Source organism: Puntigrus tetrazona, chromosome 10 (assembly GCF_018831695.1).
Source record: "Puntigrus tetrazona isolate hp1 chromosome 10, ASM1883169v1, whole genome shotgun sequence".
Taxonomy (NCBI): Eukaryota; Metazoa; Chordata; class Actinopteri; order Cypriniformes; family Cyprinidae; genus Puntigrus; species Puntigrus tetrazona.
In genome coordinates, this window is record NC_056708.1 from 9,885,048 (window position 1) to 9,909,704 (window position 24,657).

A 24,657-nucleotide genomic window follows, 5' to 3' on the forward strand; every position below is an offset into this window, starting at 1 on the left:
CAGATCAAACCCACTGAAAAAAACAGAAGGAATGGGAGCGAGCGGCAGGGAACCGGCCTTTATAGCAGCCCTCCCCTTCTCTTTCTATCTCAAACACACACAATGACACACTGACGGAGATTAATACACAGAGAGAATCAACCTGCTTCCTATGGATCCGCCCCCTCCATGAGAACCCTGCACGCCTAAGAAGGACCTTCTACTTTTACAGAGACAGAATGAAGAGAATCAGCGACCCTCACAGCGGGATGGCATCTGGAAATGTTTTGGTGCATCACATATATTTTATGCCAAATGTTTTAGGTGCAGTTATTCACATATTCTGCAAACATTGCGCATTTTTGTATCGCTACAGCTAAGTGTAAACCTTTAAAGTTTTATCATTGAATTACACCATCACTTTCTCAGGTGCTCTGTTGTTTTATCTGGAGAAACAGGATGTTCATTATCTGTAGAGAGCTACTGGGGGAATCAGATGAAAGAATAACTGTAACTGTTCAATCTCCCGCCAGGTTCTTTATCATCGGGCCGCTGTCCATATCTGGATTCTGACGGTTTTAAGCTGGAGCTCGTGGTTCAGGCCTCAGGCAGTCCTTTGGACAAGTCAAAGCCAGATGGGACTGTTTTAAAAGCTCCCAAGAATCTCATCTGCATTTATCTCATGCTGTCTGGCATGGAAAGGTAAGTGGGGGGAAAAAAGCGAACAGACCTTGGGAATAATTTCAGGGATTTGAATTAGTGTCAGAAAACACAGGTTTAAGAATTATGATCGTTAATTTATGTCTGTTTTAACCCTGTGTGTGCATCTACCTCTAGTGGTGGAGTCCTAGCAGTACACAAATGACAGTCGAACTCCCTTTTGCTGCAGGAAGTAAAGAGAGTTTGTTGTCGCTGTTGTAGTTGTTTTAATAATGAAAAACATCATAAAGATTTAGTTTGAGTCTCTTTACATCCTGACGGAAATCAGTGATTCGAGTGGTCTAAATATATAATTATAAATATATTTTTTCTGAAGGCTTGGGATAGGATAGGATTGGACGTCCCACCTGTCTGTCATCTTTTGTATTTGCATACCTCCGTGGAGCCAATAGCGAGAGTTGGGGGGTGTGTCTTCTGCAGCAGGCTGGTCCAGAGGGTGTTTACACCTGTATGAATTATTTTTTCTTAAGAAAGTGCAAGCTAAATTTGAATAATCGCCAAAATACACAGAGACAGACAACAAGGTACATCAAAGGCAAATAGTGTTTTACAAGATGGAGGATATTTTTTTTTTTTGAACGGGTTTTCAAAATATTAAGTCAGAAGTATTCCTTTAAGCATTTGTTAAAATAGCATACTTTTGCTTGTTGAGACTTGCTTTTTATAGACACATAAGACTAAGAGCTATGTTTGGGGCGTTTTTGCAAAGGTTGTTTGAAAAGATATTTTATTTTTGTAGTTACACTTGGAAGTAGCTCAGAAACGGTCTGTTCTGGTTTTTAAAACCATGATGCAAGTTTATCAGGATTGTGATTAAAACAACCATGCCATGACCTAAATGAATGCAATATTACACAAACAAGAAGTCTGATGTTGTGTCTCAATAATATATTGTTTGTTATTTGTTACCAATGTTGATCTCTGTGCGACAGTACGATTATGTGACAAGCTTTTTAATTTTGAATGGCAGCATATGTAAATGTAATCTACATTTTTCCTCGTAGTCTGTTATTTTTTTATTCCTATTTTAACTGTACAGATTTATTGACAGAAAACCAATGCCATAACAGTTTGAATGTCACATCCCTCTCAAAATCACTTACAGTTCATTGCTGGATCACACAGTTTGATGATCCACAATAAACCCTGAACCCAAGACAGATGGGCTGAGTGACGTGTGTTTGGAAGGAGATCAGTACAAAATCATAGAATGATCATTACGTCCAAATCTTTGTCATTATTTTTCTTGCCATTTCTCTTCCTGCAAAGGCACTTTTATAGGCCAAACTCTGACACCAGCCCTTCCACCTAAAGGCCAACAATCTAATCTGTCTGGATGTTCAGAGTATAGCTGCACTTTTCCCCTCCGGAGTGTTTCAATCTTTGCGTTTGAGTCCATTGAGAGCTTGTGTGAATCTAAGGAATTTTAACATTGTCCTTACTTCCTTTCTGGGCCTTGAACATGGTTATGTTACTGTCAATACAGGGTCAGAAAGCTAAAATGTTGATTTGTTTTCCAAAGATGAACAAATTATGGGATTGGAACAACATTAATTGGAGTAATTAATGACAGAATTTAGATCTTAACTAACCTTTTAACTGTATTTTTTGAATTTGTGTAAACTTCAAAATGCATAGTATTACACAAGGCAAAACATTTGTAATGTACTCTTTGCAAGCCATAATTATACTTTACTCATCAGTGCATGGTCAGAGGGATTTCATTTGGTTATTAGGTTCTGCAGTGGGTAAATAACTGATGAAATGGGTTGGCAAGCAATTCAAAACATTGCATGCATGCAGTGGCCAAGCATTTGCTTAGTGGCATTATTTAATTTCATTCTCTCTGCTGAAATACTTACAAAATCAGCTTTTGCGCATATCAAAGTAACACTGTTCCTGAACAAATTGGATGATTCAATGTGTTTAAATGAATCAGATGCATTAATACATGTTGTTCATTGTCACCTACTGGTTACCTGCAGAAAGAAACATTCTCACCACTAACACACAGACTGACTGTGGAATACACAAAGATCAAATTTTCAGTATTTTATCTCTCTTCAGTGATGTAACTGTTGAAAATCCCTGTGAGTACAGCTCAGTAGTTCTGGATTTTAGCATTCGCAAAGCATAGAGTGTCAAAGCATTGCCCCTTGCCGCAGTGCAAATGACTCGCTGCTCTTTTAAACCTCATTCAAGTGCCCTTGGGCTGCACACTGGACTCTCTAGGGTGCTAATTCAAATAAATTATAGATAGGCCTTTGTATCCCAAGGAAGGACAGAGAATTTGAATCAAATTGGATGCTGAAATATGCCCACAGTTTAACGTTCCCACCTCATCAAACTGTGCAGCACTGCTGGAGTCTGAGCCTATTTACAGTAAAACCATTACAAATCTTCCATTTACATTAATATAGTAGATAAACTGGTGCTGGTTAACATGTGGCATGCCATGGGTCAAAAGAAAATATAGCACTACAGAATTTACATTCAATCAAAGGCTTACGCTCTCACTCAATGTGAATGCAGCGTGAGATTTAATTTGTTCCCTCGGGTTATGAAAATATATACTGAGTCGCTTACAATAATACTCACAATAGTCGTAGTACAGCATATAGTTATTTATTTATATTTGTGCATTAAATCATTACCTGTAATATGATGCAATAATATGTTATGGAAACAACAAGGATAGATGGAACAAAACATTGAGAAGCATAGAGGACTATGTACTGTGCAAACTGTATAACACCGTGTTCTCCTTGTTCTTTAGGATGAATACAAATGAGGAGGAGGAGGAAACAGACATGACTACACAGTACATTGTACCATACTGACTTTATGATATGCAGTGTTTACTTTGGACTTTAATCCATGTTTATAAAAAAGACACCCTTCAACCGGTTCCTTCTTTAATACAACTGCTCCTTGCTCAATGCAAAACGTGACTAAAAAGGTAAAAAGTAGTAAATATTTGCATAGTAACCTTTATTAAAATATTAGGTTGCATGACGGTAATGACATCTCTTAACGTTGGAACCACAGATAGCATAAAATGCTAAATCTAACAGAGTAAGGCAGAATGAAAAGTCTAGAACAGCAAGGGGTCGGCTATTGCTCCTTCAGATATGATTCAGCAGAAAAAGGAGCAGAGCAGCGATAAACTACAGTAGCATTTACACACTTGAGAGTGTAAATTACTGTGAATGACAACGTTGGCCTCCATATTCTCCTAAAAGTGGCAGTCATCCCTGAGACTCCAGAACGACACTTGATGTTCAGTCCTGCACTGGACCTTCAACACACAGCTGCTTCTGGGATAAAGAGAGAGTTCAGGTTAACAGCATCTTTCGCAGCAATCGGAATCTGTCACTTTTTCCAAACCATTATAATCTGCTCCCTTCGTATTCGTTTTCTTCCTTCATCTCTTCATCACACATATAACGCATGTATGACATTTCTTCATCCTCCTGCAATGTCATTACGTTCTTCTCCGTTCCATTGTTTTGGTTTTTGCTTTCTCCCTTCTCGTCATCATCTTGTTCTTCACTTTCAGATTCACCAGCTTCTTCTGACACAGAGTAAATCTCTCCTGGGTTGTTTGGCCCTTTGCAGTTCATTAGATTGCTAACAGTATTTTTTGAAATGATGCCATCCGCTAGGCTGCTTAACCCAGCGGGCTTCCAGGGATTGGCTTTGGATCCTCCCTCCTGGATCACAGAGGCGGCGACGTTCTGCAGTCTCATTTTGCCTTTTAGTTGACTTCCAGCTGAAGCAGAATTGCACTTTAGAGGGTTATCAGGATACACTAGGTTTGAAGCTCCCGTGTTTCCTTTTGAGTTTGACACACCAATCTTAGTGCCCTTCATCATTCCCATCACCTCGTAACGGAAGCTTGAAATGTCCTGTTTAAGCTCCTATGGTAATAATAACCACATATTTGTCAAACAAATCAAGCAAGGTCAAGAATAATAATACTTAATATAACAATAATTTAGTATTTATAATATAATAATCATGATTCTGTGCACATATTTGTGTGTACATATTTATTATGCATACATAAATACACACATATGCATGTATATAATTGTCAAAAATATATTAAAAAAACCTAATATACTTTACCTTAAAGTTATCCTCAGTTAATCCTTCTTCTTTTTTGGCATCCCTTATCATTGCTGCCACATATCGCTTAACCAGGTTTCTAAGTACCTCCTAAAAAAATGAATTCATTTGATTATGAACCAGGAAAAGATTAGACCGAACAAGCAGCCCAAAGAGTCTTTCAGAAGGGTCAAAATGTATTTGAACGGTAGATTAATTTCAAAAGGACTTATGTTGATTTACACTGTATGAAATGAGAGATTGTGGTGAGCTGGAACCTTTCATCTGTTGATCTGACGCAAAGTGCACTTTTGTAGACAGATTTAATGATTGGTTGCTTTGAAAGACACCATTACCTGGTACTGACGGTTTGTGCGGACGTTTTCAGCAGCGCGCATCTGAGAAAAAAAAGAGAATAGATCAATTGTATTGATTTTTCATGACACCTTCTTTGCTATATTACAAGGTAGTGACAATCTCAGCAGCTCCAATCACTTGTTCACTGAATCATTTAGCCTTGAGCATTTTGAGTATTACTCATCATACAGAGCTATTGTATGACCAATTTGTTTTGGTGATGTTTGGTTCTTTTTGAATATTGACAATATAAATCACCATCTGTCTGAAAAAACTGCATAACATTCCTATAAAAATCCCTAAAACACTTCAGAAACATGAGGGTGAATAAATTATGACAGAATTTAAATCTTTCAAGTGAACTAACCCATATTTGAATATTTATTATAAACAGAAGAGGAAAGCAAATAGCTTATTACCCCGAGTGATCCAAACGTCTCTGCTCTTTTTCTATGTTTAATATTGAAGCAGTGGGTCTTGATCCATCTGATGAGGTACCATGCTGATTTTGGACTTGGAATGATGTTGAAGGGTGGAGGCAGCGTGCCGCCCTCCTCAAAGTAGCTCATCCAAAGTTTCGTTCTGGCAAACTTCCACTCAATATCAGCATGGTCCTGTGGAACAACCAAAGAGAAGAGCTGAATATGCCAATTAAACAGTAAACTGAAAGAATATCTGAAGAGTTCATTTGCAATTAAATTCGGATAAAGTAATATCAATCAAACTGCAGTTAGGGTGTTTTGATTAAATAGTAATATCTTAAACAAATACAGGTAATTTACAAAATTAAAGTTCTCTTACCAAAGAGGCATAAACTGAACCAACAAGGCAAAAAGTGATATAAAAAACAACATATCATTTATATAGATAAAAAAATAACTAATAATATACAGCACTTACAGCAATATGTTGGTAGGAATTATTCATCATAGCAATAAGCATATTAAGAAGCACCACCAGAGAGATGATGTTGTAGGTCCCAAACATTGTGGCTCCAACAAATTCGGTGAATTCGTGTTTGGCGTCAACATTGGTCACATACAGGGAAACAAGCCCAAATATAGACCAGAACAATGACTGCAATGTCTCAAACATGCTGGAAAAGACAATCCAAAAACATATCACTATTTTACTGCAAAACAAGCAAAATTGGATCAGTTCTATAGATATGAGATTGCTTACGTGGTGAATGCATTGTTCTGCTCTGAGCAGCGGATACCCTTGCATGTTACATTGTTTGTCGTATTTTTGCCCTCAGTTTCATAATAGAAATACAGTTGATTGAGTCCATTTGCAAATGCAAGTAGCACCAGGCAGTAAATGAAGAGGAATTTGAGGATGTCCAGGAGCATTCGGCCGAGAGAGATCTGTAGGGGGCCCAGGTGCGAGTTGGCTGTGAAGAGTGAAATCAGTCGGAGGGAGCTAAATATGTTGGCAATGGCGAACAAGGCCTCGCCCACCAATGCAGGGTGCCACATCGGCCAGCCCTCCCGGTGCCCGTAGTTTTCAGAGCACTGCAGGAACACAAGTGTTGAGATTTACAATATCATCATTTTTTTGATCATCACCTATTTTGAACAGTATCTTATATTACTGTTCATTAGTTTTTAAAATGAATGTTCCAACTGGAATGTTCCAATGCCTGGAATGTTCTTTTGATAAAATATGTGATAATTTGGAAAATGTTTAACTTTGTAATGTTAATGAAAAATTGAAAAGTTTAAATTATGCCAAATTCGGTTTTATATAAAAAGTGTAAAAGAGTATTTAGTTTGTTACCCTAAAGTAAGTGACGAACTTCAGTGAGATGGTGGCCAGATACAGAGAATTCATGACAAAGTCCATGAGGTTCCACCAATCGTGAATGTAATCCTGAAAGCCACCGTCCCACATTTGTTTGATCTCAGCCCATACAAATCCTATAAAGCAAAGAAATTCAATCTGCAACTGATCGAAATTCAAAAATATGATCGAAAAACATTCAAATCAGACAAGACTTTTCAGCCCTAAACACAAATCACCTAAAACCCATGGTAGGATCATCCATTCCACGTTGGTGGGATCCGGACGCTGCTTGGTGGACCCCAAATAATTGTTCGGGCGGTCCACGTGTTGGGAGGCCAACAGCAGCAGAAAGAGGAAGGTCAGATAGGAAGCAGTGTGGCATATAAATTTGATGAAGGGTTTCCGGATGAAGAGGCCATAGTGGCTCTTGGGAGCGATCAGGTAGAATAACGAAAAGAAAGGGAAGAGGAATCCGATGAACATACAGGTGATGAACTTGCTGGCCCAATGGCGGCGTCTCCAGCCTGAGAACTCATCGTACCATCGAGATGCGAGCAGCTGCTGACAGTTTGGCTGTGCTACAAACTAACCACAAAATAATGAAGAGAGATTAAATTGACAGTGAATGAGTAAATTCACTGTTAACTAAATCAAGACAAACAGCACATATTATCAGCACATGTTATTGGGATTTTGCTGAACTCTAATTTAATGATCTGCTTGCATTTTCTCACTAGAATGTGCAGCAAAGCAAAATCGTTTTCTGCTTTCTATCATGCATGGAGACTGTCATCACTTTCTTCAGTTGCGTAAGAAACGCTCTCTGCAGGAGAACACAAATAACAGAACCATGTCCTAATGAGAAACAAGTGCCATTTGTAAAAGAGCAAACAAAAAAGGCACAGAAAGGCTTACAGTAACACACTGTTCTTTTCTCTCAGGCTGCTCTATCTGGTTCTCATCATATTTGGTTTATATTCCTGTATGGATTTTGCATGAGAGCTTTTTTGCATCTTTTGTAAAACCATCTGGGCTCCACATGGAACCCAGCAAGCCAAACAATGACTTGTGTGTCATTTTTTTCATGTCAGTAGTAGCAAATCAGCAGAATATGGGTTAAAAAATTTAATAATGATTAGTTAAATAATTATGTATTATATATAATTGTAATACTACATATATATTGTTATATATATATATATATATATATATACAGTATATATATATATATATATATATATATATATATATATATATATATATATATAAGGTGGCTTCTTTCACAACTTGAAATCACTTCTTTCCCCATTTTCACTCCTGTATAAGCATGTGCAGTGCAATACAGTACCATACGTATGCAATAAAATAAAAGCCTGCAAGTTGATGTATAGCACACAGAAGCCTGCAAAAGAAGAAATTTCCTTCTACCTTTCAGAAAGAAAGATCTTGTAATGTTTGATGTGCACAGAAGGGGGCAACATAGATCTATATAATGTTGCAGCCACTCTGCAGCGTCACTCTAGAGCAGTGGTTACGCTCCTGGATGCCCCAACACTGCACATTTGGCATGTCTTCTTCAACTTGTCAGCTCAGTAGTAGATACTCCCAGATCTGAAATGGGCATCCAGCAACATGGTTGGGAGCCACTGCTCTAGAGGGAATAAAAACAACCTACCTTCTTGGGGTGAAAATATTCTAGTTTTAAATCCCAAAATTTCATAAATAGAAAAACACCACCCTGAAATAGATCCACAACCACATTGGCAAATCAACAAGGTAGCCATCCAAGCACAGTCCCTGACTACCGAAATAAATAACTGTAAGCATCTATGTTTGTAATAATGAACTTTTGTAATACGCTCAAGTGCTGTTCCTAGCTGGAGTCATTCTCTTATGATCTTGAAGTAGTCGTAGATTGTTTTCAAAGTTGTTGTTGTCAAATATTGATGTATGAAGAGAACAAAACTCACCTCCTTCTGGTGGTACTTAATAGCCAGTTTCAACCTGGCAAGATCATTATTCCCTTCATCCTCCAGGAGATTCACATCATCCCTGTAGTTCAGAATCAGTTCGAGCTCTCTGGAGCTGCGCGTTTGATCAAGCAGATCTTTGGCGAACTGCTTGCACTGCTGGGAAAGCTCTTCATACTCTGACTTGAATTCATTCTCCACCTTGCTGAGCTCCTGAAGCTCCCAGCTGAGCTGGAAGGCCGTCAGGAAGGGGTCTTCGCTGGAGAGGGCGATGAGCGAGGGACTTGCCAGGGCTCTGTAGATGTTGAGGCGGGATCGGGAATGTCGCAGGCTGTCTACGTCTGAGCTGGACACGCATTCCATGCAGTTGCAGCGTACCTGGTGGGGCTGGGGCATGGACACACCCTTCTGAACCAGCATCTTGATGATCTCATAGTTGTTGGTGTGAGCGGCCAAGATTATGGGCGTTATGTCAGGGGTAAAATCAGAGAACTGTTTATCCAACAGGATAGGAGGCACCTAGAAGTGAGAGAAATCGGGGGTTGACAATCACTTCACAATTATGTATTTTTGTCTTGCTTTCTGGTATAAATGTGTTTAAAACAAGATTGAAACTTTGTAATTTAACTACATTTAGTTACTAAAATAAGAAAAAAAACGTAATAGCTTAATTTTAACGGTTTTAATATTAATGGTTGATTTCTCAGAAAACAATACCTCTCCCAGTAGTATCTTATTTTAATGATGTTTTCACTTGGAAAACAAGGCAAGAATACTGAGTAAGAAATTGATTTATTGTTAAAGAAGCCACAAGCTATCACTGTGACCTTTAACCCCAGGATGCTTCATGGTGTCTGTCTCTACAGTAAATTAAAGTTCATGCAAGGCAAGTCAATTCAATCAGTCGATCTTGCTTACACCCCCGGGGAAGATATTTTGTGTGCAGGATACAAATATTGCCCTCCAAGACTGCATTTACTTCATTTAAATTACATACATTTTATAATACCTTTCATATTCTGAATTTTCAGCATCATCACTCCAGCCTTCGGTGTAACATGATCCTTTAAAGATTATTCTAATATGCTGATTTGGTGTTTATGAATTTTTTTACACAATTGTCATGGTTGAAAACAGCTGTGCTTCTTAATATTTTTTTGTGGAAACATGATATTATTTTTTTTCAAGATTCTTTAATGAATAGAAAGTTCAAAGTTTATAGAAGTTATTTTTTTATATTTCTTGCTGAAATTATTATAAAAAAATATTATTATTAAAAACTCAAAAACAGATGTAGCTGTTTGTCTGTAGTAAAAATTATTTGGCCACTATTGTGCACTATGCATTATTTTACATACACATTATGCCATAAATGATATAAAGTCCAAATATAATCTGGTTGCAAACCACATGAAATGTGATCTGCATGAGGCTATGTAAAATTTCATGTGGTTTTGTTTTGCTTTTAGATTTTTTGCTGCCTGTATGAACAAGACTTTAAGCTGCTCAATGCACGATTCAATTACGCTGTGCCTTCCCACATAAACTTAAATATGTATTTAATTTACTAAACCAGATATTATGACAAATTCACCTTATTTTTCTGTGAGACATGGTGGCATGACGATCAATTTGCTACACTGTGTGCCACAGAAGTCATTAGCACTTTATCTGTAGCAGGGGTCACAGCCCTTCAAACAAAGTGGAAAATTACTTAATCTTCAGCTGCAAGACAGTGAAAAGGATAATACAAGTCATCTTCACGGAAAAGCAAGAAAGCACTATTAAGAAGAGCACTACTTTCAAAACTTTTAATTAAACAGCCAGGTCTACAGGGAACAAATCGCTTTCAGAGAGGATTAGTGCTTTCTCGGGTTCCAGGTATCACTGCGACATGGTTAGGAAAACTATTTAAAACGCTCTGAAACAGTTTGGAAGTAATCTGAACATTTACAGTCACTTCACAAAAGAATGGATTACCAAGACAACTGGGAATTCCTGCAAGTGTAAGTTGAATTAAAAAGAAGACCCACGAGACCCTATAGTAGGTGAGACATCAAATTGTTTCAGGTATACAGGAAACTAAATAAGTCAGAGATTGCCATCTTACCTGCATGCCTCTGCTGGGCTTTTTATGATTCAAAAGCAGCTCCACAGCCCCCACCACTTCCTTTCGTATAGCGTGTAAAAGTGCATCCCCCACGTACACGTTAAAGCTGAGCAGCAACTCGATGATTTCCAGATTCTCATTCTCAATGGCAATCAACAGAGCTGTCCGTCCCAAAGGATCGATGCAGTTGATGCTGATTTTGAAGTAGATCTCGGCCTCTATCAGCGCTTGTTTAACGCTGGCATAGTCGCCTTTCTCCACAGCGCACAGGTAGGCCTTTTCCAGTGGTGACAGTTCAGACTCGGCTCGAACTATTCGCAGAGGAATCCGATCCCTGTATGAGAAGTTGTCCGTTCTGCGAAAGTAGAGCTGTGACATTGCTGCTATGCCTTCATGTGAGACAACTGGACAAGAAGAGAGAGGGAAACAGAGAGACCAAGTACAGACAATGAATGGATGCTGGCAAATGAGGGAAGGAATCGTGCATTACAGAGGAAATAGCCCTAAGCGCTGCAAACCATCATCTCCACACCCAACATCCCATTAGCATGACACTTAGCACTCATTTGCTTGGTTTTCTGTTGACTTTGAGGTTATTAGATTTGGGCGTTATGTTGAAGGCCACAATGTTAACCTCAGATACTTGTAATGGGACAAGATCTTAAAGAGCAGACTTGAGTTAAGAGCACACTTAATGTAAGTTAAGTCATAAATGTATGAACTGGGTTTTTGTTTTTAGGGCAACTCATTCAATCATTCATCATTAAAGTTATCAATAAAATGTATGTAGGGGATTTTACCTGTTGACACGAAGCTGTTTATCAGACATCTAACATCTAGGATCAGTTTTGCTTTCCCTCACCACACAAATGAACTCTGAAAATGCCCTACTGTAAGCTGTCATTTGGATTGATGTAAATCAAGACTGCTGCAGAGATGCTGTATTTTTGTAGAGTTTAACACAGAAATGAGATAACAATTTATCACTGGTTCAAATATGGTCTTTTATCCAGTTTGTAATGTAGCTGTAAGTGAATGCAAATGATCTACAACATCGTAGACAAAGTTGAAATTATTGTCTCCCAAAAGAAAGAACTGTCATTAATAATTGAAATCCCCACTTTAATGATAGGTACAAGTCACTGGGGAACACATATATCATAATAACATAACACTTAATTGCGGGATTCGCAAAATGCTTGTTCTTGAAAAATGGCTCAAGTTCACTTGGACCAGCTGGCTCCTCTGAATCTCAAACTATTAGTCTGACAAATAATGGGTCTTTATATCTTCTATCGATTATTTAAAATATGGAACTATTGCAATTATCATTTCTGACATAAGCTTTATGCGGTAGACCAATTAAAACAGACTGGGCCATCTGACCAATCAGGGCAGAGTAGTCTCACAGAAAGAAGGGGATAGATGGACTGAATCTTGCATGCATGTAAACCTATTATAGGAGAAATAATATAGGAGACACCTTTAATAAGGTCTGTGGTTAACACAATGTCACGATATTTTTACTAGGGATGTCCCAATCAGGTTCTTTGTACCCCAGAGTTATTGAATATTTCACAATAATGAGTCCCAATACAATACTTTTATTTTCCTATTGCTTGGTGCAAACTTCAAGTACTTCAATTACTAAAATCAGTGTAATTTATACAGGAATGTGCAGAGAGTTTCTTCATCATCTTGATTTTTATATCCTTTTTTCTGGCAGTTGTATTGCTTTAAAATTCATAAATGTTGCGTTCATTTATGACGATATCATGACCATCAAAACGTACAAGAATCATAAACTTTGATGGTCATGGGAGCTTATTTTTGCAATAATCCAAAATCCAGTGAAAATATCCTACTGGGTTTTTTGGGGCTTTCATTCTAACTTCTGGGTTAGCCAACAAATTATGTCATGCCTGCACTGCAGAGCGATCTGTAGGTGAAATGGGTACATTTTCTGTAGTCACTGAAATCTGCATATGTCCTCCAGATATGAGCTGGATATTTGTCAAAATAGGTCTATAGCATCAGGGGAGTGAAAATCAATATCTAACTATCCACAATTGAGTCAGCTTGTAGATGATGCTGATGTTTTATAGGCATTGTTTTCTTGTCTGTGTGATAATACTGTTTTAACATTTTCTTAAACAGATACTATTCTAAAACCTCAGTGTTTTATGGGTGAAAATATACATAAAGTTAAACAAACACTTACACTAGTGACTGACACTGACAAATATAGTCTAGTGATAAAACAATATGGTCCTCCACAGCCTTCTCTGTGTTCTCATACAAATTTGTAGACTCGTGAGGATCTTACAGGCTTCTGTCGTTAAATGTTTTGCTTTTTTTACTATTTTAACCAAGTTGCCTGAATTCCTTAAACAACTTAAAATATTACTAAAGTAGAAAACATGTAATAATTGTTACAAAAAATGGATAGATTAGAGTTTTTCTCTTAAGTTGTCTACATTGCAAGTCACCATATGATTATTTAAAGTTATTTCTTCATAAAACCGTTTACATTCTACACAAATGCTGTTTTATGTGCACTGACCCAGTGGTCACTCACTCCCTTACACTATTTGCAATAAATAATGTATGATTTTTTTAATCTAAAATAATTCAAGCTAATTTATTTTTATTTTTATTGAGCAAAAACAGAAGATAAGACTTCAATACATCGGTTGAGTACACACTTTCAGAAGACTACATTGGATGAACTTGATGATAGGCTACAAAACAGGCTATAAAATAAAGAAATGTGATGTAGGCTACTTCAACCAAACAAGTGTTTATTTCGTTTTTTTAAGGCGTTTTAGACACCTCTGCACCCCGTAGATTTGCACTCTGGCGTTATTCGGTGCATACAAGAACCTTTTACCGAGTGAAGTGGTTTTACTGTAATTTACGAGGGCATTTTCATAATGTGCGTTGATGAACACAGATCAGTGCGCAGTGCGCTCTTCAGTCTCCACTCATGACTGCCGCAGGCTGTGTCTCAAAATATAGTGAGCTGCCTACCTCGGCAGCATTTCTGGCTATATACGTTTTTGTCACGTTTTCTTAAATATGTATATATATATATAATCCAAGCGCATATCCAATGCCCAAGCATGACGCGCGCTATAAAGGTAGGTAACGTGCGTTAGTGTGAAAAGCAGGCAACATTTCATGCGGTGCTGTAAAGCAGCCTTGAGAGACTTACTTCAGATTGAATATATTATTGGTTTTCAAATATCACAGTAGTTCTCTGGAAAAGCGCTTTTATAAAACGGAACTCGTTGCCACTTTAAAGGAATCGTACACCCAAAATGCAAATCCTGTAGTCATTATCCTACTCAGCTTGTGTTTGTTCTAAATCTGCATGACTTACTTTTTACTGTTAGACGAAAGTACATGTAATGATTGCGTCAATATTCGTTGTATTTTAAAAAGACGCAACAAAGTGAATGGTGACCGGCGCTATTATTCTGCCCGACACCATCACTGGTGATTAACGGAAGAAAGTCACAGATTTAGAACAACCTGTGGGTGAGAAAACAACAGAAATTGCGTTTTTCTGGTGAACTGCGCTCTTATAAAATAACGGAATCTCACCTCACCTGTTGGTTTTGGATGTTGCACTGACTCGTGACTGATCCCGTCTAACTAACGTACAACAGGTGCCCAGCGCGAAGAAAACCCGTTACACTCCAACCGCCTCCACAGAGAAAGAAGCGCGAAAATGCGCAACGATAGAAATAGAACGCGGGAAAATAATATCCATTTGTACGCGCGGCGAGGCTCAGCGGTCCTCTCATTTCGCATTCAAGATGGAGCTAATCTGCAGAGTTTCCCAAAGCCGAACATGTTTGTTGTCTCCGGAAAGTGCATGTGCGAGATCTTTGATCGTTTATCATCTTCCATATTGGCTTTCCCAAGTAGGTTTCACCGCACTTTGGTGTGACGCGTTCTCATCTTTCCATGAGAGTTATTTTGATCATTGAAGAGACTTGGAGCGCAAAGGCTACCAGATGTCCTGTCTGCATAGTCTCTCTCTCTTTCTCTCTCTTTCTCTCTCTCTCTGGCTCTTGAGAGAGTTCTTGTACGTGCATATGGTTCACCACTCGACGTCTAGTAGTAGTACCACGGGCAGTCTTTAAAGATGAACTCATATTTTAAACGCTAATTTAAAAGGTTTGCACATAATAAGTTGAATAGCACTTTTGAAAAAAATTAAGCTATTTAACTAGAAAAAAATATATAATAATAAGTTAAAAATAGACATATAATAGCCTACAGACTACCTAGAAAAAGATGGCTCCTTTATGGGCAGTGCCATGTATGTAATCACATGACCAATAATAATTATAATAATAATTACTTTATATAGCTAGTGCTTTCAGTCAGTCTTTAAGGCACTTAAAGTGTAGAATTCAACAATAAGGAAATATTATTTTAAAATCTACCAATAACTTAAGGTTTAACAGCATAATACAGGCTATAGTATGAAAAATAGACTCTGAATGAATTTTCAATAATTATCTCAAAACTGATTGTAATTTATCTCAGGAAAGGGTTAAAGGGGTCATTTGATGCGATTTCAAATTGTCCTTTCTTTTTGGAGCGTCGCAAGCTGTTAGTGTATGAATAAAATCCTTAAAGTTGCAAAGACTAAAGTCTCAAAACCAAAGAGATATTCTTTAAAAAAAAGTTAAAACTTTTCCCCCACCCCCCTAAAACAGCATGTGATTTTGCAAATGTTTATGCAACGAAAGTAGGCGGGCTATTATTCTAACTGTGGACGCAACTTGCGTGTCATTGTGAAAGTGAAACTATTTTTTTGTGCTTCCAAAAGAGGACACTACTGGAAAACAGTTCAACAGAAATATTCAGATGTCTTCAGCACATTTATGGAGGACTGTTTCCTGAACCTGGGAGCAGCCTATGCTAGCTGTGCACAGAAGCTATGGGGCAATTCTAACTAATTGTCTGGCGCTTCTGACTCACAACCTTTAATTAAGTGCTGTTGTCGCTTTTCATTTCTCCGATCATGAATGCAGACATGGTGTTATGTTTAAAAAGACAGTACTAAGTCATGATAATCAGCAATTATGTCTCCACTGAATACAACAAATGCATAATTTGTAATGTATTTTATTGTTTTAGTGTCATAGCTCCGGCATGTGGCATCATGTTATGATAAGCGTAAGGTATTCAGCCAATCACAACGCACTGAATATCTGACAAATTAGAGCAAACCTCGCTTTTTTAGAACCACGAGCTTTGCACAAAGCGACCTATTTCAAATGGCGGGGCTCAGAAGAGAAACAATAATGTACATTGTGTAAAGTATGTGGAAAATAATGTGTTCTTAAACCACATATACCATATACACAAAATAATGTTCTTTTTAGCAAAATCATATGACCCCTTTAATGCAGAAATGTCATTTTACACTGAGATGAAAATGTTTCCGAGTAAATCGAGACACTGTCCTTCTGAATATCATTTGCTTTGGCTCAACAGCAAATGAAACCTGCAGATTTATCATCAGGAATTTATCATTTTGCCAAGCTGTCTATTAGAACAGATGAACGTTTTGGACGGTCTAGTCTGTAAACCGATGAGCACCTGTGCCATTTATTCACAACAGTACAAATGAAATGTGTCCAGGCACTGAGACGATTTTTGTCTCTCCTGTTCAAACCTGTGAAACTGAGTCACTGATCTGGGCTGGAAGCATTAAGTGTGAAGAAGCCAACTCTAAAACTTCACATCCTTCCTGCAATTTGTCAGATTAACAGGTTCAAACATCAGAGAGCAAGACAAATCAAACTGCAGCAAAGATATTTCATGTCATCTCATAGATATGAAGGACATACAAATCTGCTCCATAAAGCAAATTTCACATAATTCCTCAGCAGCTATTGCAAAATATTCACCACCTGTCGTAATCAAACTCCTCTGAGAATATGCAGGTCTTCAGCCCAAACTGAAAATCTGTTTCTGTTTTCATTTTTTTTTTCTCTCTTTCACAGTTATTATCAGTCATCTGATTCTCAATGATTAAGAAGATTTTTGCAAGCATCCTTCATGGACCCACCACGGGATGAAAAAAAGGTAGTTTCAGCTGTTTATCTCACAATTGAGACTTTTTTCTCACAATTCTGAATTGAGATGCAAAACTTGCAACTGCAAGGCAAAAGTAGTAATTGCGAAATGAAAAGTAGCAACTACTTTTTTATTTTTAATGGTAAAAAATCTGAATTGCAAAATGTCAACTTGGAATTTTTAGAAAAAAAAAAGTCATAATTCACAGTTTATATTACGCAGTTCTGACTTTTGCATTTTTCACCCTTCATAAAAAATGATCATAATCAAAAGCCATAAATAAACTTTTTGTAATCCCGTCGTGGAAATGTCCTATAAATATTTTTTGAATTATTAAATTCAACTGGAAATTCATTTTATTAAATATTATATGCTTGTTAGCTTAGCAAAACCAACAAAATGCTTCTGAAATCCACTTCTGAAGTTCGCTTAGCAGCAAACATATCATAAATAATTCAACAAAAAAAACATGTTAAATAAATTCAGATGTGTAAGCTTGTATCCCGGTTGCCAATTAAAGCCAAATAATCCATTCAAAAACACCCAACCATGCTTTTTTCACTTCAGAAATAGTATGTTTTTCCTTCAAGTGCTGCTGGAGACACTCTATCCTTTCAACCTTTCCTCTGGCTATAATTGTTTATATAACACAAGCTGAATAAATCATGTAATATCTATACTGTGCTACACCCTGCAGATTCCTTGCATGGGAAATAAATATGTCAGTGAGAGGTAGGATGATGGGGAAACAAACAAACAGCTGAATTAGCTTTTAGATGTTCATGTTTCTATATGAGCCCTGTGTGAAAGCTGGGTATGCTGCTACCTCCAGGCAACAACAGAAATATCTTGGTATCTCAATATAAATACTCACAACCTACATAAAGAAAAAGAACAGAGGAATCAAAATGAGAACAGAAAACAAATTCAATATCGCCTTCTTAATTGCAAACTTTCTAAACGAATACCAAAAGTTTCTCCATTTAAATCATTAAAGCATGTGAGCAGATAAGTATTATAAAATGGGATAATCTTGCAGAATGTCAGTATTGATTTAAATGGGCCAGACACAATAAATTAAATGTCTCGTGTTCTTTGTTAGTGTAGGCGAGTTTGTATAGCCTACTTGTCAAGCTTCTATATTCACGGAGGCTGTTTAAAGCCGTATTAGTGTCTGCTACAAAGAGACCTGGCTAATTAAAATTGATTGAATTTTACCCTTAGAGAGGCCATGGCCAGACACCGCATGTTCCAGTGATCAAAATTCTTGGACTATTTACTAGCATTTATACATACAGCAAGACAGCAAACCTCCTTTTAATAGTAAAATTGTTAGCAAATGCACATTATCTTTTATTCAATGCTTTAAACTCGTTTCAGTGTCTATTTTAAAGGCGCACACGAAGTATAAGTATAAAATAAACACTAATGCTCATTACAAATTACACTCATTATATTACTCATTACGCTGCTTCGAATTGGGTAGCATCCAAAAAGATAAATAGGAAGTATGCAAATTCCATAATTAGTAACTGTTTTTAAAAATATGCATTGTAAAACTGATCCTGATTTAATTAATTATTATTTTTTATTTATTTCAACACACCATTACATAAAAGCAGAGGATAGATACATTTTTAATTAATTTTAATGCATCCTGCTATTAAACTCTGCTTTGTTTCCTTAACATATTGACAACCACCATTGACAAAGAGAAAGCCATATGAAGAATCAAAGTAGCTTTTCCACAAGTTGGAGTATAATATGCAGGAGTCATTAATGTGAACACAAAACGCCATTATGGTGACATATGTGACCCTTAAATAATGCAATAAACATTCATTAAACAACTGAAGAGGTGAAACCCTAATGTACTTAACTAACTGCAAAAATGACTGATTATTGAAACAAAACATAATTATTGTGTCATACACAGTGAATATATGTTAGAGCTTACTGTAAATATGTATAATGTATAATTAACAGCATTTTACTGTAAAATTACATGAAATGTATAGTTAGATCTTTTACAGTTTTTCCCTCTATTTACACTATTTTTCAGTTAAAAAAGCATTTTTTTACGGCATGGATAGATAGCTTGATAGACAGACAAGCTTTTTGGTCTTACATAATTGCTCATTCTTTATCCCTTCCTGCACCAAATGTGCTTACAGAACAAACAAATGCAAATGTTCCCTGTGATTTCATTATCCAAAGAGTTACATTTTATATTGGCACCATCTCACCAAGCTTAATTCATAAAGTTTGCTGCCATTTCCAGGCTTTTATCATTAGCGTGTGGTTAATAAATGCAGCGTGTCTCCGTATGGCAGTGGAATATGTTCTCTCTGTGGTAGCTTCAATTTGTCTGGCTCTTTCAGTTTGAATGGATGGCGAGCCAGGCTTTTCTCCATGCTGACTTCACACTGCCGAGCTTGATCTGTCACACAGAAGCCACAACAGTGGAAAAACTCTCTTGGAGATCTGAGCTGTCATCGCTCAGGGCACCGGTTTGCTTATTTTGAATGAAGAAATGTGAGAGGGGTTGACGGCAAACTGTCACTTGAACAATGGGGACTCAAATCCAATGCGTCCAGAACAGAATAAATGAGCAAAATATAGGAGAAAAGGCGGAAGGGGGGGAGGGAAAAAACACCTCCTGTTACCTAGGCTACGGGTCTCTGGAGATGGTGTGATGAGCGGCCGTCACATCGCAGTCTTGTGAATAAATACGTCATTAACTTGTGAACTGGGTGGCATCTCAATTGCTTCCCATCGGTGACCCCACATTTTGGACACATGTGATTTTTCAGTCTGACCGAACGCCATAGAAATACATTTAGAAATTGATTAGAGGTCTTACAGCGCGTACATTCTGACCTTGCTGCCACAGGAAGTCTGATGAAGCGATACAATATTTTGATACACTGTCAATCACAAATTGGCTTGTTGTGTTTGTTTGTAATAGGAATGTGAGTGGACTAATGAAGCATCTGAGGGGGCTATTGAGAGCAGAAAGCTTCCCGCTGAATGCTGGACAGATTCTTTGGAAGGTTGTTGGCAGCACTGGAGCGGGATAAAACAAAATCACCTCAGGAGCTGCTTGATAGTCTTTGATGGCTTTAGGAAGCCTTACTGAGAAGGATGAGATTCATGGGTTCAGAGCTGTGTGTTAATGAAAAGGATTTGCGAATTACACACTTATCCGAATGGAGCGACTTTTCAATTAGGTTGGAAAGATAGAGATTGCAAATGATGCTTTACATCCATATTAAAAGTCAAAATACTTTGAAACCTTTATGTGTGTGTGTGTGTGTGTGTGTGTGTGCCTTTTCAAATCCCTAGCAACAACAAACACAAGCTCTGAGCTGAAAAAGTATAGAAAAAATTGCATCTCCAGTCTCCTTTTCACCTGCCTCAAGAGACTTGTGTTTGAAATCCACACTTTGAGGTAAACATTATTGAACCCAAGAGTGGTACATTATTGAACCCATGTTGTTTTGTTGTTGGTGATGGTATTTACATAAATTAATCTCCAGAGACCTGTAGGTATTCTGTAATACTTTAGAATAGGTATCACTTGTTAACTATTAACTACGACTTTTCCCTCAATTAATTCTTCATTTGCTGCCTATTAATAGTTAGTAAATTATTTGTTAAGATTAGGGATGTAGAATAAGGCATTAATATGTGCTTAATTAGCTATAATACGTGTGTAATATTCTAGTAACATGCATTCTAATAAGCAACTTTTTACTTATTGGACAAAATTCCTTAAGTTTATTGCTGTTACTGTGGCAGCCAACAACAGCACTGCTTAACCATGTGCACATTTTTATATTTAGTTACAGTGAAAAAGTTTCAGTCAACCTTATTACACCATTTTAACATAGATTTCTATAGAGACCGAAACACTGGAGCATCCAAAAGATAGATTCCATCATGGCGGCGCTCATAGTAGATATACACAGTAGATATGTTTTTACATTTCTTGCAAAGTCTTCTAGATAAGCTGTAAGCATTGAATTTTTTATGTGTTTGTGTCAAAAGAGCTCTCTTAGAGTTTTGTAATCATGAGAAACATCACTGACTTCTGTAAAATACCTAAGAATCCATTTTTAAATAAAGACTGTGGTGGCCTCAGTAGTTGCTTTGACCTTTATACCTGACTTCAGAGTGAGCTGCAGAACCGGAATATCAGCATGTTCGTGTCAAGGCATGGGTATAAAGTTTCGTATACCTGGAATATTCCTACACCACACTGACCCCTGGTATATAATACCCAAAATAGCATGTTAAAAGCTGGCAGCACAGTTGTTATGACCTTTATGGAGAGAGTTTAGGGCTGAAACTTCACGTTCACCTCAGAGCACCCCTCCAACTCTATTATACAGTAGATTTATTACATAAATTAATGTAAAGGGATAGTTCACCAGACATGAAAGTTCTGTTATTTATTACTCACCCTCATGTCTTGAATCAACGCACGTCGAAGACTTAAACATAAGAGAAGAAATTTGTAAATAAATAAAAAAGAAAACAGTTATTTTAAATTAGTTTATAATATTTTACAATATTATTGTTTTACTGTATTTTTGCTCCAAGAGCACAAGAGTCTTTTTTAAATTGTATGATACAAATTGAAGATTCAAATTTCTGGTATGATGTGAACTGCCTTTAAACTTAAAAAAAAAAAAACAATAAAATAAAATAAATTGTTTAAAGCAACTGCTGCAATTTTGCTACAGTTGGTCTCCTGAGTGCTAACGGGAGAAGCAGGTGACTGAACCAGATACCCTTTTAAATAATAGCAAACTACAGCTGAATTAGGCTCTAATTTCAGATAAAGTTCATCAGATGCCTCGGGACAAAAACATGTCACTCACTCACTTTACAAGTGTGCGTGCCCCCTCTCAGCAGGCGTCTGTGAGGGCGTTTTTATTAATTAAAGATTGATCCAGGCTGCAAAAGAGTTAAACGCTTCCTGAAATAAGTATATGTTTGTTGAAGATATTTTCATCAGAGAAAGTGGCTTCCAGTACATCACAAGTTCAAAGATCATGCAAACAATACCAACAATATCTATGCACGGCACAAAACGTTTTTTCCGACCAAATGGGTTTACAAAAACTACAATTTGCAAGCACTAAAAGCAAAAATCCCGTTCACGGAATGAATCCTTTGATACGCTTTCCTATTAAATGGATGGCAAATTCAGGTGTGATGGCAAGATAAGCCTTTGTCATGAGTCGGGGTGATATGAGGTGTCTGTATTCTGGAGGTGGTTTTATTTCCAATGTTTGGATTCTCGTGAAGCGAGTGGGTGGAGACAGAAGATGAAACATATTTCCCACTGTCTGGAGCTCAATATGAGACACGAGTGAGCAGCTAATAAAATTCCCTCCAAGCACAGCCAAGAGAGCGACCAGCTACTTTAAGACAATTCTGATCCGCCACAAATGCATCTGCAGAATTTTCACTCCAAAACACAAAAGCCCAACAGTATTTTAAAATTCATCATTTTAAGTCACCCATAGGCTTAAGAGGAAATAGCAATTTTGAGACGCATTTAAAAAATAATGAGGACGAAAACAGAAAATAATGGATTTACTCATATGTTTTAACAAATAAAGGGTCAATTTGCTGGTGACAGATAAGGGAGAGTTTTAAATAGTTCATCTGTTTCTGGAGTTCAGTTCGCATGATTGACAAGTCAAGTTAAGTCAACAAAACAGTTGGATTTGTTCCATTTCAAGGGTCCAGATAATTACTTCTCACCATGAGAAGATGGATTTTGAATAGGGCTGAAAAATCAAACCTAATTCATTTCTTGCCGAGAAATCTTAAGGCTTCAGAGAAAACTTACGACAGAAGGTTATCGCAATATAACGTATCAGTCTTGTTTCCTTTTGTGTTATTTCAGTCTAAACAGAATAAAATAGCAAAGGCTTTTTGGAGATCAAGGTTGTGTCTTAGTTCTTGACTGTGCACTCAAAATGTCAGAAAAAGCTTGTTATTACAGAACACAATCTACAAGAGCTGAGAACACCATTAACAGTGTGAACATTTAAAACAGAAAGCACTCTGGTTTATGATTGCTGTTGTTTCGGCATTCAGGGTATAGTCCCTAAATGACGATTCAGTCATTATTGTCACACCCTCATAAACCCATATACTATTATTTCTCACAAAAGTTACGTTGTGTTGTTACACAGGTCTTTCTATAAACAACAGCTCACTACAGATAAAACACCACAGTAATTGTCTGTAGCACTTTATTTTACAGCCCTGTTCCACATGTAGTTTCTGTCATGATTCTCTTGACAGATTATGCAAACTGATGATATTCAAAGCGTTGAAGCGTTGAACTACTTGGAAAAAGCTGATTGATTCATGTTGCATACACAGCCAATAGGCTTGCTGCATTACATTTAAATGGCTTTTTATTTCACAGTGTGCCTTTAGATTACTGCTGTTCATTTCAATTGCATGTATTCACCACTGGCAAGAAATATTTTGCATTTATTTATTTTTTTCAAATCCTCTCATTTTGTTTGCTTAAAAGGTCTACTAACCAATGTAAAAAAGTAGACTGAACAAAGAATTTTTAGAAATCAGTTTTTTTTTGCAGTTTTTGTGTGAACTGAACAAAAATTCTCTGTACATGTTGCTAGCAAAAGTTGTTTTGTTTACCTTGTTTACTCAAGTATTTGTATTTGTAAGCATTGAAGGACTCTTTTGTTGTTGTTTTTTGTTGTGTGCCATGTGCTCTGTGTGCCCTACCTTCGGTTCCTGTTAATTGTATGATTGTCTTCACCTGTGTCTAGTTAATTTAGTGATTTCCTTGTGTATTTAAGTCCTGTGTGATTGCTGAGGTTAATACGTGTGGTTTATGTTCTGCCTGCCTACTTGTGTATTATTATTTTGTCCGTTTGAAGAGGATTAAATCTGTTTTAGTTTATTTATTCTCGTCGAGTGCTCCTTCACGCTAAACCACACCGTGACAGTATATGTGCATCTCATTGCATCTCATAAATGTTTGACTTTAGTTTATGAGGCAAATACTAAGGAAAAAATCTTTTGTCGCCCTGACAGACCTTTTAACACTCAGTAGACTCGATTTTATTCATTAGATGAACTAAAGTCGTTTGTAATAGACTGTCTTATTTTTATTTATCTTTTTATTCATTTATTTATTTTGTTCATTCAAAATTTATTTTATTCATTCATTCACTATTAAATCCATATGGCAAGACTGGTTTCTAGTCTTGTGTTTCAATGAACAAAAATTTGGAATAGCATAAGACTGAGTAAATAACAGCACATATATAAAAACTTCTCATATTTCCTATCAATAAAATCGATAGCAAATGTTTCACATGGTCATAAACTGCATGATTTTGAAAGTGAACCCATTAAACCATCTTACTCGGAATGAAGAATGGCCCAGAGTAAAAATTTATTGTGCAATTATCTGGTAACAAGTCAAAGAGGAAGACAGACCATCCCCGACTTCTTTAGGGT

General features: G+C 37.0%; 1 protein-coding gene across 2 annotated transcripts; it reads right to left on the reverse strand.

The window, feature by feature from the left end:
- Positions 1–3,308: 3,308 nt before the first annotated feature.
- trpc4a (transient receptor potential cation channel, subfamily C, member 4a) lies at positions 3,309–15,125 on the reverse strand. 2 transcript variants are annotated; one of them, XM_043250835.1, is made up of 11 exons: positions 14,643–15,125; positions 11,032–11,435; positions 8,922–9,440; positions 7,188–7,536; positions 6,946–7,085; positions 6,349–6,680; positions 6,067–6,262; positions 5,586–5,780; positions 5,166–5,207; positions 4,831–4,920; positions 3,309–4,619 (listed from the first exon to the last, which is right to left on the reverse strand). In XM_043250835.1, exons 2-11 carry the CDS (start codon positions 11,407–11,409, stop codon positions 4,089–4,091), a joined length of 2,772 nt encoding a protein of 923 aa, XP_043106770.1. In that variant the 5' UTR covers positions 11,410–11,435; positions 14,643–15,125; the 3' UTR covers positions 3,309–4,088. The 2 variants fall into 2 exon arrangements, with proteins under 2 accessions (XP_043106770.1, XP_043106771.1); XM_043250836.1 differs by having other exon boundaries at positions 14,638–15,125.
- Positions 15,126–24,657: the final 9,532 nt, after the last annotated feature.